At 38.2% G+C, this 20,117-nt stretch overlaps 1 protein-coding gene across 1 annotated transcript; it reads left to right on the forward strand.

The window, feature by feature from the left end:
- The first annotated feature begins 2,291 nt into the window (after nucleotides 1–2,291).
- LOC132551512 (heme transporter FLVCR2-like) lies at nucleotides 2,292–19,455 on the forward strand. The gene is made up of 10 exons (XM_060215664.1): nucleotides 2,292–2,876; nucleotides 4,614–4,755; nucleotides 5,146–5,283; nucleotides 6,223–6,290; nucleotides 8,171–8,274; nucleotides 10,800–10,910; nucleotides 13,050–13,155; nucleotides 16,153–16,264; nucleotides 17,476–17,519; nucleotides 19,258–19,455. The coding sequence occupies exons 1-10, from the start codon at nucleotides 2,292–2,294 to the stop codon at nucleotides 19,333–19,335; spliced, it is 1,488 nt and encodes a 495-aa protein (XP_060071647.1). The 3' UTR covers nucleotides 19,336–19,455.
- The last annotated feature ends 662 nt before the right edge of the window (nucleotides 19,456–20,117 follow it).

Raw genomic sequence — 20,117 nt, forward strand, 5'->3', positions numbered from 1 at the left:
AAAAAATTAAACTGTCTGGCTTCCATAAAACATACGAAGCAGAAACAAGCAAGAACAAATGGGTGTGGGATTGTACCGAGTCGGGTTACCATTGGTTCAGACATTATTACAGTAGTTATTTGTAAGTGTCCAATATCAGTACAATAGATCACCCAGTCAGAATATGGGACACCATGCTTTTTTGTTTGGATACGCGACAGGGGAAGTATATAAATGACATTTATATAAAGGCGAGTGACATGTACTACCGAACCTAAGATTTGTTCAGTGTCCAATCATACAACAAGGAAAGACTCACTAAACAAATAGTGTTTTTACCGGTCTTATTATATAGACAAAGAACGTGCCTGTGTGTAACCAGTTAGGTCCGTGCCTGTGTGTAACCATTTAGGTCCGTGCCTGTGTGTAACCAGTTAGGTCCGTGCTTGTGTGTAACCAGTTTGGTCCGTGCCTGTGTGTAACCAGTTAGGTCCGTGCCTGGGTGTAACCAGTTAGGTCCTAGCCTGTGTGTAACCAGTTAGGTCCTAGCCTATGTGTAACCAGTTTGGTCCGTGCCTGTGTGTAACCAGTTAGGTCCATGCCTGTGTGTAAACAGTTAGGTCCGTGCCTGTGTGTAACCAGTTAGGTCCGTGCCTCTATGTAAACAATTAGGTCCGTGCCTGTGTGTAACCAGTTAGGTCCGTGCCTCTTTGTTACCAGTCAAGTCTATGACTGTGTGTAACCAGTCTGGTCCTTACCTGTGTGTAACCAGTCAGGTCCATGCCTGTGTGCAATTAGTCAGGTCTTTGCCTGTGTTTAACCAGTTAGGTCCTTGCCTGTATGTTAGGTCCTTGCCTGTGTGTAACTAGTGAGGTCCATGCCTGTGTGTCAGGTCCATGCCTGTGTGTAACCAGTCAGGTCTATGCCCGTGTGTAACCAGTTAGGTCCATGCCTGTGTGTTAGATCCATGCCTGTGTGTAACTAGTGAGGTCCATGCCTGTGTGTAACCAGTCAGGTCCATGCCTGTATGTAACTAGTCATGTCATTGCCTGTGTGTAACCAGTCAGGTTCATGCCAGTGTGTAAGCAGTCAGGTCCATGCCTGTGGGTAACCAGTTAGGTCCATGCCTGTGTGTAACTAGTCAGGTCCATGCCTGTGTGTAACCAGTTAGGTCCATGACTGTGTGTAACCAGTCAGGTCCATGCCTGTGTGTAAATAGTGAGGTCCATGACTGTGTGTAACCAGTCAGGTCCATGCCTGTGTGTAAATAGTGAGGTCTATGCCTGTGTGTAACCAGTTAGGTCCGTGCCTATGTGTAACTAGTTAGGTCTTTGCCTATGTGTAACCAGTTAGGTCCATGCCTGTGTGTTAGGTCCATGCCTGTGGGTAACCAGTCAGGTCCATGCCTGTGTATTAGGTCCATGTCTCTGTGTAACCAGTCTGGTCCATGACTGTGTGGTACTGGTCAGATCCGTTCCTGTTTGTCAATGGTAAGAACGATACCTGTGTGTTATGAGATCCATTCTTTTATGTTACTGGTCAGAACGGTGCGTGTTTGTTACGGGTCAGATCCGTTCCTTTATGTTACTGGTCAGAACGGCGTGTGTGTTACGGGTCAGATCCGTTCCTTTATGTTACTGGTCAGAACGGTGTGTGTGCGTGTTTGTTACAGGTCAGACCCATTCCTTTATGTTACTGGTCAGAATGGTGTGTGTGTGTTACGGGTCAAATCCGTTCCTTTGTGTTACTGGTCAGAACGGTGTGTGTGTGTTACGGGTCAGATCCGTTCCTTTGTGTTACTGGTCAGAACGGTGTGTGTGTGTTACGGGTCAGATCCGTTCCTTTGTGTTACTGGTCAGAACGGTGTGTGTGTGTGTTACGGGTCAGATCCGTTCCTTTGTGTTACTGGTCAGAACGGTGTGTGTGTTATAGGTCAGATCCGTTCCTGTGTTACTGGTCAGAACGGTGTGTGTGTGTGTTACGGGTCAGATCCGTTCCTGTGTTACTGGTCAGAACAGTGTGTGTGTGTTACGGGTCAGATCCGTTCCTGTGTGTTACTGGTCAGAACGGTGTGCGCGTGTTACGGGTCAGATCCGTTCCTGTGTGTTACTGGTCATTCCATTAAGACAGACTGTAATGTATGTCAATGTCCAGGTAAGTCAATGTACTTTATCTATCGAGGTCGATTACGTTTGTTTTATCTTACTGTTATCTATGGCTACAGTATGTTGAACAATGTAACTTACAAGTCCTTTATTGTTAAACGTGACTTGAACATTTCCTTGCTGATTGTCTGAAATCTTTTCTCTATAATGTCAGGTAAGGCACTTAGCCACGGCTCGTCCCTAGAGAATGGCCTGCAGGTCCAGCCAATTCTTCCTCAGTCTCAAACTGAGGAAAATAAAGATGGACGACTGGCGGCCCCCGATGGACAACCAAGGGTGTACAAGCGTCGCTGGATTATGGTGTTCCTGTTCTGTTTTTACTCCTTAAGTAATGCTTATCAGTGGATCCACCTTAACATCATCGCTAACGTGATCATCAAGTATTACAACGAGAGCCTGCCTGAAGACACCTTTAAAAGGGAGACTACTGTGGATTGGCTGTCTATGATATATATGTTGGCGTACATTCCACTTATTTTTCCTTCCACTTTCCTGTTGAACAAGAAAGGATTGCGAGTTGTGGCTATATGTGGCTCCTTTCTGAACGCACTCGGGTCCTGCCTCAAACTAGCATGTGTTTCACCAGACAGATTTCCAGTATTGATGTTCGCTCAAACCGTTTGTGCAATAGCACAGATATTTATTCTAGGACTTCCGGCGCGGATTGCTGCCGTTTGGTTTGGACCAAATGAAGTGTCAACAGCCACATCACTTGGGGTGTTTGGGAACCAGGTAAGACTCCTTAGGGAAATGGTAAGTTTTGTTGTGTCAACAGCCACATCACTTGGGGTGTTTGGGAACCAGGTAAGACTCCTTAGGGAAATGGTATGTCTTGTTGTGTCAACAGCCACATCACTTGGGGTGTTTGGGAACCAGGTAAGACTCCTTAGGGAAATGGTAAGTTTTGTTGTGTCAACAGCCACATCACTTGGGGTGTTTGGGAACCAGGTAAGACTCCTTAGGGAAAAGGTAAGTTTTGTTTAATCGGAATTCATGAGCTAGAATATTATAGAAATTTTATAATGTAAAATACCGACATTTTCTTATCTCATATCCGACGTGAAAGTGTAAACGTTTTTTGAGAAATTTGATAAGAAAGAGAATTAGAGAACCTGTACAATTCCTTTGTAGAAATATGAGTTTATTGTGAAAACGAAAGCAGGAAATTAACGTTGCTAAGGTGATGGTGAACATTTTTATAATGACGGAAGATAATTACACACCTCAACCAAAAATTGCTAAGTAACATTAACGTTATTTCTCAATCTTCTTTACAGAAGCAACCTTGTTAAAATGTCAGTTTATTTTCAGTAACCAAGCTAGTTTTTTTTATACATTATCCGAGGTTGTGGTATATAGATACGTTATTTTCACTCGTTTAACAAAAACGAGCTTTAATTATCGTTTTTTGTAACTCTTGACAAAAATTAAGGGATGAAACAAGTAATATATATACTACAGTGTGACCTTTTTATACTATAATAATTTAAAACGTTCCGAGGATGAGTTGACCTGTTCTGTACCAAGGTGTGTTAGGTGTTTAGGTCGTTTTGCTACATGTTTAACTTTAACCAAAATATTTGTAGCCATATTTTAATTCATTACAATTAAAAGTAAGAAATAGATGACTTTGTAATTTTTCAATAAATTAAGATAAATTCATACTAAAATTAAATTATTACAAAAACAGTCGAAATTTACTAATTGCGCGTTTTAATGTTTGCGAGTGCGTGCAACATGCTTTCAGAGCAAAGTTGTCAAAGTTCAGCTTCTCAACCATTCAAAACAGCAGGAATGTCATATACAGCTGGTGGTTTATATCACATTTTTTTCTCATACTCTGGACAGGTATATCCACGGTTTTTACCAGTGAGAGATTTGCTTGCCTATTACATTGGACAGGTAGATCCACGTTTTTACCAGTGAGAGATTTGTTTGTCTATTACATTGGACAGGTAGATCCACGGTTTTTACCAGTGAGAGATTTGTTTGTCTATTACACTGGGCAGGTATGTCCATGGTTTTTACCAGTGTGACATTTTCTTGTATTGCTTTATATTTGAGACAAGGGATTCTCCTGGTATGATGCTACAAAAACATTTCACTGACGTTACGTCAACCATTCAATAATTCCGTCGTATCTACGACATTACGTCAACCTTTCAATTGCCCTGTCGTATCTACGACGTTACGTCAACCTTTGAATAACCCTGTCGTATCTACGACATTACGTCAACCTTTCAATTGCCCTGTCGTATCTACGACATTACGTCAACCTTTCAATTGCCCTGTCGTATCTACGACATTACGTCAACCTTTGAATAACCCTGTCGTATCTACGACGTTACATCAACCTTTCAATAACCCTGACGTATCTACGACATTACGTCAAACTTCCAATAACCCTGAATTAGTCATCTTTCCCTGCCTATTACGAGGAAGTGAAATAGTCTGCTGTTCCTTGTACAGGTGGGAGTAGCCGTCGGATTCTTGATCCCACCGTTAATAGTGAGAAACAGCGATGACCTGGATGAAATTGGAAACGACCTTTGGGCGATGTTTATAGGGACAGCTGTAGTCACGGGTAGTCTGTTCCTTTTAGTTATTCTAGGTAAGTCACGATGCTTTACTTCTATGTGTGATATAGTTAGATGCTTGGTATCATGCGGAATGGTCTCGATGTTCTCATTTGAGTAAGTGACATTATTGACAGGTGCCGTATGTGGATCAGGAGACCCTTACTTTTCCGGAACACCTGTTCTTATCATCTTTGTTCTTTTTCTAGGGTCTATGTGCAAATTATTTGTCTGTTTGTATTTTACCCACGTTTTATCAGTTTACCAAAATGAGTTACATAAATTTCATTTTGCCTACCTTTGCAAAGTACATTCAAGTGAGCGACGCAGACCCATCGAACCTCTTGTTTTAAGAAATATGTTGCATTTACATCTGGCACCGCAAACTGAATGTTTTGTTTATTTTGAAATTATTATGGTTTCAGTTTTTCGAGAAAGACCCCATACACCGCCAAGTAAGGCACAAATGATTGCAGTAGAAAATGAAGCCAATGAGCATTATGGGAAGTCACTTTTGAACCTGTTCAAAAACAGAGGTTTTGTGATACTGACTTTAACATATGGTGAGTAAAATCTGACTAAAAAAGAGACGATTAGTAACACTGATAGTACAAAGATGAGGTAGCATTTACACTTGATTGTGATACCCTCTCCCTCTCCTAGTCCGCTTCACTCTGGTCATATTTATTTTAGAACACAACATGAGTTTTGCCTCTGACATTAATATAAAGTAGACACAGTAAAACTTTATAAGATTTATGAAACTGACTATAGAAAATATCTATAAATACAGGATAATATTATGGAGATAAAACACTGTATTTTACAGGATGTTGTTTTAGCAAATGCTGTATTTTACAGGTATAAATACAGGATGTTACTATGGAGATAAAACACTGTATTTTACAGGATGTTGTTTTAGTAAATGCTGTATTTTACAGGTATAAATACAGGATGTTACTATGGAGATAAAACACTGTATTTTACAGGATGTTGTTTTAGTAAATGCTGTATTTTACAGATATAAATACAGGATGTTACTATGGAGATAAAACACTGTATTTTACAGGATGTTGTTTTGTTAAATGTTGTATTTTACAGGTATAAATACAGGATGTTACTATGGAGATAAAACACTGTATTTTACAGGATGTTGTTTTAGTAAATGCTGTATTTTACAGATATAAATACAGGATGTTACTATGGAGATAAAACACTGTATTTTACAGGATGTTGTTTTAGTAAATGCTGTATTTTACAGATATAAATACAGGATGTTACTATGGAGATAAAACACTGTATTTTACAGGATGTTGTTTTAGTAAATGTTGTATTTTACAGGTATAAATACAGGATGTTACTAATGGAGATAAAACACTGTATTTTACAGGATGTTGTTTTAGTAAATGTTGTATTTTACAGATATAAATACAGGATGTTACTATGGAGATAAAACACTGTATTTTACAGGATGCTGTTTTAGTAAATGCTGTATTTTACAGGTATAAATACAGGATGTTACTATGGTATATCAACATTACTTAACCCGGTCGTCCTGCACTATTTCCCGGTAAGTAAACACATATGTAATGATGTTTTTGTCCTCTGATATCTATGATGCCATTACGTGTCATATTCTGATCGATGTTCAAAAACATTTACGTCTATAATGCAGGCTCTGATTAGGAACTCGCATCAAAATTTGATGTCTTACTATAATCAGGTTACCCAACTGTCCATCTAAGTGTCCTTTTCAATTTCGGTGGAATATTTCAAGTTCTGTTGGGCCAATTGAACTCTAACTTTACCCAGTTTTTCTTTGAATGAAGTGCTTGCATGGGATTGGTTTAGGGCCTTGAAGTCAAATATCGAGGTCATTGTTACTATAAATAGAAAAACTCGGTTTCCATAATTCATAAAGATTTTCTCCATTACTTCTTCAGATGAAGTTTTCAGAGGTTTTTTCATGTTCGAAGGTGAAAAAAGTCAACGGGTAAAATATTTTACTGACAGATATAGTGTTATGATATCATGGAGCGTTAATAATTGAAAGCACATGGAGAGTCGGCCTACAACATTTAAAGGTCATCGGGAAAAATGTCAAATTCAATTTTGAGATATTTCACAAATATATTAGGTCAAACGTCAAAAAAAGTCAAATCACATTACTCGTGAATAATTTGGTATTTAATTGGAATCAAATGAGAAAGTCAAGGTCGCCGCATCAAAGATTAAAGTCAAATTTGAAACATTTATGTTTTTTGTAGGCAAGTTAGTGTGGCTATTTAAACAATAAACTGTTACTATGTGGAGTATACAGTTGATATGGAGCCGGGTGGAAGATAAATAGAATGGCGCCCGTAAGGTTATCATGTATCTATCCATTCGTGTGATCATAAATAACAAATGCATGAAACAGTCACAATTTAACTTGATTATCGATATAAAAGTGTAATCTCGCATTTTTTTTAATAATTACGTAATTTTAATTCAGTTTGTGTTGATTTTAAAACAGAAGCAGTTTAATGCGCATTGATATTTCATTAAAAGTGATGCGGCTCTCAGGCAGATTTCACGCAACGATGTGTCTAGTGTTTCTTTTCGAGTTATTTACGTTTTCGTGGCATGGAATGGATTAATCCGATTTTCATAACAGAATAATGACGGAGGTTATAAATAGAAGTTTATCCTGTCCGTTAGTGACGTCATTTTGTTTGTAACGGATTCTACATTTGTAGTTTGGACTGTCAGATTGACGTCTAGACTACTGAAGCAGACGAATTTGAAATTGATAATCTCATATATTATTTTGATAAATCAGATTTTGTGGCAAAATTACTTGTTGACAATAAATGTGTCCTGCTATAATTTGATAGGTTTGTAAAGTTACTTATATTTTGTGACCTTTTGTGACAACTTTGGACATTTCAGTACACTATACCGAAGTGAAAGTGACCAGCGGTCAGTTTTGTTTACCTTGGAGACATCTAGTTATGTTAATTCTAACACGAACGGAATCACTGTTATTTGTAGTATACAGTCTCCGTTCTACAATTTGGCGTATTAAAGTTATATAGGCGAATGTAACACAGAATGTGACTACTACATTTATATCTACCAGGATTACTTTTTTGGGTGGGCGTCACAACTTGACCACCGGATGTGTATTCATACACTTGACCAAATTTGGCGTTCATAGCCTGATAAACTCCCACCTGGTGTGTAACGCTCATGTTTAGAGTCTGACAAAACATGATACGCTTCTTGACATGTGTCATTATTCTAGTTTTATATGGCTTTAAATGTACATCCTATAACTAAATCTAACACGAATTAGTAAACATTTATCATTAAGGATTAGTATTCTCTTCTATATCCATAATTCAGATCTATTACTTTGATTGAGGTGTGTTGAAATACTGAAATGTTATATCTTATGACTAATTCAAGGGCGAAGAAGAGAACGCTGGCCTGATAGGATTGACCATCGTATTGGCTGGAGTAGCGGGGTCTATCGTTGCTGGAATATGGTTAGACAGGACCAAAACATTCAAGTATGCCAATTCTGTTCTGTATAACGACACTTTATGAAGATTTCCCGACAAAAAACCCCACACTTTTATTTAGCTAGGAAATCAATAACTCGCCTTCTCCGTTCGGTGCTATGATTTCTTTCTAACAATTCGAACGCCTGAAGCTAGATTACACGACGATGTCGTATCTCAAAGTCAAAGCTGTACCACACAATAAATCTCAGGATCTCAAAGTCAAAGCTGTACCACACAATAAATCTCAGGTTCTAAGTCAAAGCTGTACCACACAATAAATCTCAGGATCTCAAAGTCAAAGCTGTACCACACAATAAATCTCAGGATCTCAAAGTCAAAGCTGTACCACACAATAAATCTCAGGTTCTCAAAGTCAAAGCTGTACCACACAATAAATCTCAGGTTCTCAAAGTCAAAGCTGTACCACACAATAAATCTCACTAAGTCAAAGCTGTACCACACAATAAATCTCAGGATCTCAAAGTCAAAGCTGTACCACACAATAATCTCAAATCTCAGGAGCTGTCTCAAAGTCAAAGCTGTACCACACAATAAAATCTCAGGTACCACACAATAAATCTCAGGATCTCAAAGTCAAAGCTGTCTCAAAGTCAAAGCTGTACCACACAATTAATATCAGGTTCTAAAAGTCAAAGCTGTACCACACAATAAATCTCAGGATCTCAAAGTCAAAGCTGTACCACACAATTAATATCAGGTTCTAAGTCAAAGCTGTACCACACAATAAATCTCAGGATCTCAAAGTCAAAGCTGTACCACACAATAAATATCAGGTTCTAAAAGTCAAAGCTGTACCACACAATAAATCTCAGGATCTCAAAGTCAAAGCTGTACCACACAATAAATCTCAGGATCTCAAAGTCAAAGCTGTACCACACAATAAATCTCAGGTTCTAAAAGTCAAAGCTGTACCACACAATTAATCTCAGGTTCTAAAAGTCAAAGCTGTACCACACAATAAATATCAGGTTCTAAGTCAAAGCTGTACCACACAATAAATCTCAGGATCTCAAAGTCAAAGCTGTACCACACAATAAATCTCAGGTTCAAAGTCAAAGCTGTACCACACAATAAATCTCAGGTTCTAAGTCAAAGCTGTACCACACAATAAATCTCAGGATCTCAAAGTCAAAGCTGTACCACACAATAAATCTCAGGATCTCAAAGTCAAAGCTGTACCACACAATAAATCTCAGGATCTCAAAGTCAAAGCTGTACCACACAATTAATCTCAGGTTCTCAAAGTCAAAGCTGTACCACACAATAAATCTCAGGATCTCAAAGTCAAAGCTGTACCACACAATAAATCTCAGGTTCTCAAAGTCAAAGCTGTATCAGACATTTATTCTCTGGTTCTCAAAGTCTAGTTAGTGTAAACCTGTAGTTAGTGAAAACAAAAATGATTATCTCGATGAAAACAACAAGGACATCAGAAGAATAATAGGCACTAAAAATAAACTTGTCTACAAATCTACAGCAGGGAAATAAGCAATTAAGAAAGTTTTGTTGCATTCATGTTAACCACTGCTAAACTCTCAACTGGGACCAATATGCTAACCTGGCTTACGAGTCTGCTAACCAGACTTACCAGTTTGCTAACCAGGATTACGAATTTGCTTACCAGGATTACTAGTTTTCTTACCAGGTTAATCAGTTTGCTAACCTGATTTACCAACTTGCTGACCAGGCTTGAGAAATTGACTGCGGATTATAAGTATCAAGTCAAGATCCACATTTGCCAAGGCAAATGGATTGATTGAAAAAGAAAACAATAATATTGCGGACTGTTAAAACCTTTTTGCACAAATCGGACCACCCCTACAATGGCTGACTGGCGTACAGTCATCGATGAACTAGGACTGTCGCCCTTAAAATGTTTCATGATACTTTAGTCTAACTCTCTTACAACAGCTTCTTCGCTGTTGTCTTTCGACATGTCCCAAACAATAGACTACCAGGTTAGGATGATAAACCAGACGAAGAATGATGATTTTTTACTGTCATTTACACTGCGGACAGGAGTTATCTCCCCTGATACGTGATAAATGGCGACATTTGAAAAGTAAGAAAGGGTTTGCAGACAAAATAACCATAAAACATGTTTACGTAAGGAAACAGTTCAGAAGAAATGCAGGGAAACAGTTTATCAACAAAAAACGTCTTCACCAAATGTATATGATGTGTGAAAATGTGCCGGTTACAATAAATCGAGAACTCTGTGATAAATATCGATCGATGATATACATAGATATTCCAGTTCAACATACAGATGTATGACTAGAAAGTAGACAAAGTTTGGCCGAATTGACACTGATTGGCCAGGAAAATCATCAACTCGACCTGTTTTCAGCAAAATCGTATCACTGTGATTTCATCTAATTCGAAATTATTTAGAATTTTAAATCTTAATGAACAGAGTATGATAAGTTTATCGTCTGATGTTAAGATAAAGGTTGTTTAGTATTACGTATAAAAGCCGACTTTATGACGTCACTTCCGTTGTCTTACAGGGCGACAACTCTAGGGATATATTTCCTGTCCCTGGCGGGGATGATAGCATTTACATTCACCCTGGACCTCAGTCTCATGTGGGTGGTGTTCGTGTGCGGTGGATCCCTAGGGTTTGTATCATTGTTTTAATTGTCTCTGTCATTGATTTACAAATATCGCAGCGATTTTAGACGTTAACGAAAGAGTGCGTGATATAACGCGACAATCCGATACAAAATCCAATATTTTGCATTTATTGTTTGATCCTGAAATGAAAATTGATAGATAGTGAAAATGTAAATTTTGAAAATTCTCAAGGGCCAAATTTGTTAAAACATTCAAACGTTTTTTTCTGAACAACAACCACAAGGCCGAATAATGATAATAGTCGGATTGTTTCTTTGATGAAGATAAAGTTCAAAAATATATTCAAGGTCCCAAGAGTCAATTTTCTGTGGACATTCAAACATCATAAGATCATTTAAAAGCCTAGATTTATGTTGTTTAACTTCCTTTTGGGGAGCCCGACATAGTTAAAAGATTCATCTTAAACCACACGCAACGTCACACAGTTAAAAATGTTAAAACGGTGTCTCAGTAACTCGGTGATACGGAAATACATTGGAGCCAAGCATTGAAATGGAGGCCCTTTCAACCTCTAGTTTCAGTTTTATAGTATTTGGGTTACCCAAGTATGTAGCTGTTCGAAAAAATTCCTTATGAAATAAATAAAGTTTATCAACTAAATTAAGGTTTTATTATATAAATATCACGATTTCTTTAACCGTAATTAAGTAGTGTTGCGGTGACGTAATATAGACAGCAGACACTTATCTCACGCCCTACCTTCAGGGCAGTTATGTACATATAAACATGAGAAAAGTCAGGAAGGCAAATATTAAACTGTTTTCATTTTTTATTAAATATATCTTAATATATTTGAGTTCTGGAAAATTATCAGTAAATTAACTCCGAAAGAGTATAAAAGTATGAAAAATACATTGGGATACAAAGAAGTGCATGTAATGGAAAAGGTCTGGCTTTCAACATGGCTTTCCTGTCAACAAAACATCAACATCTGAAATGTTCCATTACAGTATATCCTGTGTGTATATATCACTGATATATTACCAGTTCTCCATCACAGGATATCCGGTGTGTATATATCACTGATATATTTCCAGTTCTCCATCACAGGATATCCGGTGTGTATATAACACTGATATATTACCAGTTCTCCATCACAGGATATCCGGTGTGTATATATCACTGATATATTACCAGTTCTCCATCACGGGATATCCGGTGTGTATATATCACTGATATATTTCCAGTTCTCCATCACAGGATATCCGGTGTGTATATAACACTGATATATTACCAGTTCTCCATCACAGGATATCCGGTGTGTATATATCACTGATATATTACCAGTTCTCCATCTCAGGATATCCGGTGTGTATATATCACTGATATATTACCAGTTCTCCATCACAGGATATCCGGTGTGTATATATCACTGATATATTTCCAGTTCTCCATCACAGGATATCCGGTGTGTATATAACACTGATATATTACCAGTTCTCCATCACAGGATATCCGTTGTGTATATGTCACTGATATATTACCAGTTCTCCATCACAGGATATCCGGTGTGTATATATCACTGATATATTTCCAGTTCTCCATCACAGGATATCCGGTGTGTATATAACACTGATATATTACCAGTTCTCCATCACAGGATATCCGGTGTGTATATATCACTGATATATTACCAGTTCTCCATCACAGGATATCCGGTGTGTATATATCACTTATATATTACCAGTTCTCCATCACAGGATATCCGGTGTGTATATAACACTGATATATTACCAGTTCTCCATCACAGGATATCCGGTGTGTATATATCACTTATATATTACCAGTTCTCCATCACAGGATATCCGGTGTGTATATATCACTGATATATTTCCAGTTCTCCATCACAGGATATCCGGTGTGTATATATCACTTATATATTTCCAGTTCTCCATCACAGGATATCCGGTGTGTATATAACACTGATATATTACCAGTTCTCCATCACAGGATATCCGGTGTGTATATATCACTTATATATTACCAGTTCTCCATCACAGGATATCCGGTGTGTATATATCACTTATATATTACCAGTTCTCCATCACAGGATATCCGGTGTGTATATAACATTGATATATTACCAGTGTCTTAAACAACTGTTTTTTGTGTCTTGTTTGCAGGTTTTTCATGACTGGTTATTTACCAGTTGGATTTGAGTTCGCGGCCGAAATTACATATCCGGAATCTGAAGGAACGTCTTCCGGTTTGCTGAATGCTTCTGCTCAAGTAAGTAGGCTTGCACCACTGGGCGTTATGTAATGCAGGTTAATTCATCCCTTGCCTTACTGTGTCTAATTCTAATTGTATTGTGTGTCTTTTGTACAATCTTCGAGATTTGCAGGTGGTATTTACGCCTAATTGACTTCCCGAGGTTTTAATTCAATGCACAATGCGCTGTTCAGAATATACACGTGTAATTGATGTCCTTAGAAAGTTTCTCAGTTTTGACATTTTTCTAATTTATTGATTTTTTTTGTTAGTTCTCCTTCCATTGCCTATATTGGATATTTACAGTCTTATCTTACAAATCCTTAAGATTATAGAGTAAACTCAAAACTCCCACTCTAGCAGAGACTAATTAAGTACACAATGGGCACGGAAAGTACAGAATTTACTGTTTAATCGTTACACCTGCAAATACTACATTTGTATCTGTCTCTGATTAAATCCGTGAACAGTACCTATCTCTGATTAAATCCGTGAATTGTACCTGTCTCTGATTAAATCCTGGAACTGTACCTGTCTCTGATTAAATCCTGGAACTGTACCTGTCTCTGATTAAATCCTTGAATTGTACCTGTCTCTGATTAAATCCGTGAACTGTACCTGTCTCTGATTAAATCCTGGAACTGTACCTGTCTCTGATTAAATCCGTGAACTGTACCTGTCTCTGATTAAATCCGTGAACTGTACCTGTCTCTGATTAAATCCGTGAACTGTACCGGTCTCTGATTAAATCCGTGAACTGTACCGGTCTCTGATTAAATCCGTGAACTGTACCGGTCTCTGATTAAATCCGTGAACTGTACCTATCTCTGATTAAGTTCGTGAACTGTACCTGTCTCGGATTAAATCTTTCATTTGTACCGGTCTCTGATTAAATCCGTGAACTGTACCTATCTCTGATTAAGTTCGTGAACTGTACCTGTCTCGGATTAAATCTTTCATTTGTACCAGTCTCTGATTAAATTCGTGAACTGTACCTGTCTCTGATTAAATCTGTGAACTGTACCGGTCTCTGATTAAATTCGTGATCTGTACCTGTCTCTGATTAAATCCGTGAACTGTACCTGTCTCTGATTAAATCTTTCATTTGTACCTGTCTCTGATTAAATCCGTGAACTGTACCTGTCTCTGATTAAATCCGTGAACTGTACCTGTCTCTGATTAAATCCGTGATCTGTACTTGTCTCTGATTAAATCCGTGAACTGTACCTATCTCTGATTAAGTTCGTGAACTGTACCTGTCTCGGATTAAATCTTTCATTTGTACCTGTCTCTGATTAAATTCGTGAACTGTACCTGTCTCTGATTAAATCCGTGAACTGTACCGGTCTCTGATTAAATTCGTGATCTGTACCTGTCTCTGATTAAATCCGTGAACTGTACCTGTCTCTGATTAAATCTTTCATTTGTACCTGTCTCTGATTAAATCCGTGAACTGTACCTGTCTCTGATTAAATCCGTGAACTGTACCTGTCTCTGATTAAATCCGTGAACTGTACCTGTCTCTGATTAAATCCTGGAACTGTACCTGTCTCTGATTAAATCCGTGAACTGTACCTGTCTCTGATTAAATCCGTGAACTGTACCGGTCTCTGATTAAATTCGTGATCTGTACCTGTCTCTGATTAAATCCGTGAACTGTACCTGTCTCTGATTAAATCTTTCATTTGTACCTGTCTCTGATTAAATCCGTGAACTGTACCTGTCTTTGATTAAATCCGTGAACTGTACCTGTCTCTGATTAAATCCTGGAACTGTACCTGTCTCTGATTAAATCCGTGAACTGTACCTGTCTCTGATTAAATCCGTGAACTGTACCTGTCTCTGATTAAATCCGTGAACTGTACCTGTCTCTGATTAAATCTTTCATTTGTACCTGTCTCTGATTAAATCCGTGAACTGTACCTGTCTCTGATTAAATCCGTGAACTGTACCTGTCTCTGATTAAATCCGTGAACTGTACCGGTCTCTGATTAAATTCGTGATCTGTACCTGTCTCTGATTAAATCCGTGAACTGTACCTGTCTCTGATTAAATCCTGGAACTGTACTTGTCTCTGATTTAATTCAGTATTAGTGTTAACGTTAGTTAATATTAGTGTTAGTTAAAGAGATACGATTGATTCTTTGTTTGAGCATGATTTTTGTCGTTGACGACCGATTTCATACAGGCGTCGATGATGAGGTAAAGTTGAATTTCCGAGTATTTGTAGGACTGATGCAAGTTATTGAACACCTCAGCTTATCCTAGGAATATTTCTGGTTTGATAACAGCTATAGACGACCTCATTTATCTAAACAACAGCTAGTAGCCGTCCTATTTCATCTGAACACTAGTTGTTTTTATTTATCTGCAAAATAGCGAGTAGTGGTTCTTATCTATCCAGGTACGTTTTTACACCAGGTACCTGCGCTCTCAGTAACATTAGATCGAACGGAATATGTTAGAGAAGAAAGAAGAATGATGAAGAAAATCAACACATACTCAGCGTTATTACAATGGTTTTATCCAAGATATTAATATTTAATACATTTAATAGTTATGTAGTGTATTTTAATGATAATTACATTCCTCGAGTTTCCTAGCAAAAATGATCGCATTTATTCATTAATGTAATATCTTATTGTTCATGTTTGATGGGATTGTTTAGCTCACCTGGCCAGAATGGCTAAGTGAGCTATACTGTTACTGAGGCGTCCGGCGTCCGTCATCTTTTCCTATAAATTGCAACCATTCATGAACGGCTGAGTGGATTTAAAACAAATTTAGTCTGAAGCATCCTTGGGGGGAGTGAAATCATAAAAAAAGTTGGTCCGGAGCTGAAGGGTCGGGCCGAATAGGGAAAATATTGATAACTTCCCAACACAACCAAGCAAACATGATAAACTAAGAACAAGGGTGTTTGGATAAAACGGGAGCAATAGAAACAACAATCACTACATGAAATATAAACAATCTTGTTTCCATGGATACCTATCAACCGATGATCTATTTCAGACGTTTGGAATTATTTTGACGATCAGCATGCGAGCCATGCTGTCCAATGTTAGTGTTCTAGGAGCTAACTTGACTGTTTCTGGTGTTCTTCTTCTCGGCACCATCTTAACATGTAAGTATACATAGGTGCAAAGGTTATTATACCCTACATGATTAAACAAAAATTACAGAAAAGAATTAACTATCAGCTTTATTCCTTACCTCGTAATTCCCCCTTTTTAATAATGTTTAATCAGTATAATATATTGTACAATAATACTGAATATATGATAAATAAAATTAATTTATGTGTAAGAAAAATGTTATCCATAACTTCAATGCATAGAGGATATTTAAGTGTCTTCAACAAAAACATATGTTTCACATGTGTGTAATATTCAAGTATCTTTGCGCACGAGTGAAAGTTACAAAAAACGTTAGACACACGAATGAAATATATTTGTTATTACTGGAGACACTCTTACTAATCTATTTATAACATTTTCACAAGCAAAAAAGCCAAATTCCTGGCATATTTAGGACTGACATAAAAGGACGGAGCTGACTATGCTTTTCGCGGACACGACTCACTCATTATAACTTGGCAGTACGCTACAAAATAAAGTCCATTTAAAAATTAAAATGTATAAAGCTGAAAAAATCAGTTAGATTTAATTTTATATTCTCATTAAAATGCTATATATGTCACGAACAGACAACATTTGCTGTAAAACGTTTTAACAGAGTTCAACAATAATGGTTTGAAACCAGTTACTATGGGACGACCGTGGTGGTCGCTGTCACGAATCCTCTTGTCTAGCTCCGGTTTCTAGTTTTAGGTTTTTTTTGTACCGGACTTTATGATTTGTCAGTTTTATAAGATGGTTTGTGTTCTCTCTTTTCATTTTTTTAGATCTGCAAAAATATTATTTTTCACTAAGACATGTATATCTTTCAAATATATGATATTCCTGTATATTTCATTGGCAAAAATGTTAGGAATACTTATCTATGCACGTCAGTGTGTCCAGTTTATCCAGGTACTCTAATCGACGTTCTGAACGTACCTTTCCAAATTCTTTACAACCATGTTTTAGTTCAAATCTATTCTAGATAATTCTTCAATCTTTTTCACAATTTATTTTGAGATAATAAAAAGACAAATACATTCCTGTTTGATGACGGACGAATGTTGTTCATTAAATGATACTGAAAAGTCGAGCACATTTCTGACGGTGTGGTGTAGTGATTGTAACGACATATTCGATATCGCCAGTTATGATGACAAGTGTTTCTCCGAGGCATTCAGTGTGTTATATGACTGATTTAAATTCCCTTTGTCAGGTTTTATTGGTGCGGACTATCGACGTCAGGCCGCTGGAAAGGAGGTATATAGTATAAACACGCCCTTGAATACGGAGGCATCCCATAATAATAGTTACACTGACAACAAAACAAAATAAGTACCAGTATGTCAAAATAGTTCATATACCACGTCACTGTACCACACTACCCAGTGCCACGTCACTGTACCACACTACCCAGTACCACGTCACTGTACCACACTACCCAGTACCACGTCACTGTACCACACTACCCAGTACCACGTCACTGTACCACACTACCCAGTACCACGTCACTGTACCACACTACACAGTACCACGTCACTGTACCACACTACCAAGTACCACGTCACTGTATCACACTACCCAGTACCACGTCACTGTACCACACTACCCAGTACCACGTCACTGTATCACACTACCCAGTACCACGTCACTGTACCACACTACCCAGTACCACGTCACTGTACCACACTACCCAGTACCACGTCACTGTATCACACTACCCAGTACCACGTCACTGTATCAAACTACCCAGAACCCTGTCACTCTATCACACTACCCAGTACCACGTCACTCTATCACACTACCCAGTACCACGTCACACTACCCAGTACCACGTCACACTACCCAGAACCCTATCACTGTATCACACTACCCAGTACCACGTCACTTTACCACACTACCCAGTACCACGTCACCCTACCCAGTACCACGTCACACTGCCTAGTACCACGTCACACTACACAGTATCACGTCACTGTACCACACTACCCAGTACCACGTCACTGTACCACACTACCCAGTACCACGTCACCCTACCCAGTACCACGTCACACTGCCTAGTACCACGTCACACTACACAGTATCACGTCACTGTATCACACTACCCAGTACCAAGTCACACTACCCAGTACCACGTCACTGTATCACACTACCCAGTACCAAGTAACACTACCCAGTACCACGTCACTGTATCACACTATCCAGTACCACGTCACTGTATCACACTACCCAGTACCACGTCACTGTATCACACTACCCAGTACCAAGTCACACTACCCAGTACCACGTCACTGTATCACACACAGTACTCACACTATCCAGTACCACGTCACTGTATCACACTACAGTACCAGTCACTTTACCACAGTCACCCTACTACCACGTCACACTGCCTAGTACCACGTCACACTACACCACGTCACTGTATCACACTACCCAGTACCAAGTCACACTACCCAGTACCACGTCACTGTATCACACTACCCAGTACCAAGTCACACTACCCAGTACCACGTCACTGTATCACACTACCCAGTACCAAGTCACACTACCCTGTACCACGTCACTGTATCACACTACCCAGTACCACGTCACTGTACCACACTACCCAGTACCACGTCACTGTACCACACTACCCAGTACCACGTCACTGTACCACACAGCCCAGTAGTGAGGAATATTTACCTGCATATGATGCTGTGGATTATTTCCCTCGCTATGTAATAATCTGATTTCCTTCAACGTATTTTCTGTAACAATAAGGTTTTTACCAGAATATAGATCTGTTTCAACTAAATCGTTTTGATTAATTGACTCTTTTATGTTATAGCTAGTGTTGTGTAACATTTTGTTTCTGTACAACCCTTAGTCTTACAATGTTCTCAGTGTTGTATGATTTGTCAGATAGAGAGTATAGGACAGTGTACATCAGAAACAAAGATTCTCCCTGCCTTCACTGATACTTATCTGACTGCAATAACCTTCTGCTTAATTGTAGATCATCGAAGAATTAGACAATATTGAATATGAAGTTCCTGCTCCAGAGAAGAAATCAGACGAACTGAGCGTATTATAAAATGGAGAAAGGTATCGGAAAAAAACCATTCCAAAACTGGTCAGCAGAGTTATTTAATTGCTTTTGTATTCATTGGACTGTTGTACTGTGACACATGTGTAGTAGTTAGAACACATGGTACGTAACACGTGTAATAATTGGAATACACATGATACGTAACACATGTGTAGTAATTTGAACACACATGGTACGTAACACGTGTTGTTATTTGAATACACATGACACGTAACACATGTGTAGTAATTTGAATACACATGGTACGTAACACGTGTTGTAATTTGAATACACATGACACGTAACACATGTGTAGTAATTTGAATACACATGATACTAACACATGTGTAGTAACTTGAACACGCATGGTACGTTACATATGTGTAGTAATTTGAATACAAATGATACGTAGCACGTGCAGTAATTTGAACACACATGGTACATAACATAACACATATGTAGTAATTTGAATACACATGGTACGTAACACGTGTGTAGTAATTTGAAAACATATGATACGTGACACACGTATAGTAATTTGAAAACACATGACACATATCACGTGTAGTAATCGTGTAGTAATTTGCATACACATGTTACGTAACACGTATACTTTGAATACATATAGATGTATTACTTGTATAGTGCTTTGTGTTTGTATGTACACGTTTTTTTAGTTTATTCAGTATCTGTGACAAATATCACCATTGTATTACTGTGTCGTTCGGTACGATTTCTATGTATACGTTTCTATGTTAACGCAGTTCACTGTAGAGTGTGCAACGTTA

The sequence above is a fragment of the Ylistrum balloti genome, unplaced genomic scaffold, assembly GCF_031769215.1.
Source record: "Ylistrum balloti isolate Yb309-2 unplaced genomic scaffold, AGI_CSIRO_Ybal_v1 Utg370204, whole genome shotgun sequence".
NCBI lineage: Eukaryota > Metazoa > Mollusca > Bivalvia > Pectinida > Pectinidae > Ylistrum > Ylistrum balloti.

Bases quoted from the DNA above. Each gene is read 5' to 3' on its own strand.
- LOC132551512 (XM_060215664.1), top strand. From the start codon at position 2,292: ATGTCAGGTAAGGCACTTAGCCACGGCTCGTCCCTAGAGAATGGCCTG. The intron at 8,275-10,799 runs GTATGCCAATTC...GTTGTCTTACAG, and splicing joins GACAGGACCAAAACATTCAA to GGCGACAACTCTAGGGATAT. The intron at 13,156-16,152 runs GTAAGTAGGCTT...GATCTATTTCAG, and splicing joins TGCTGAATGCTTCTGCTCAA to ACGTTTGGAATTATTTTGAC.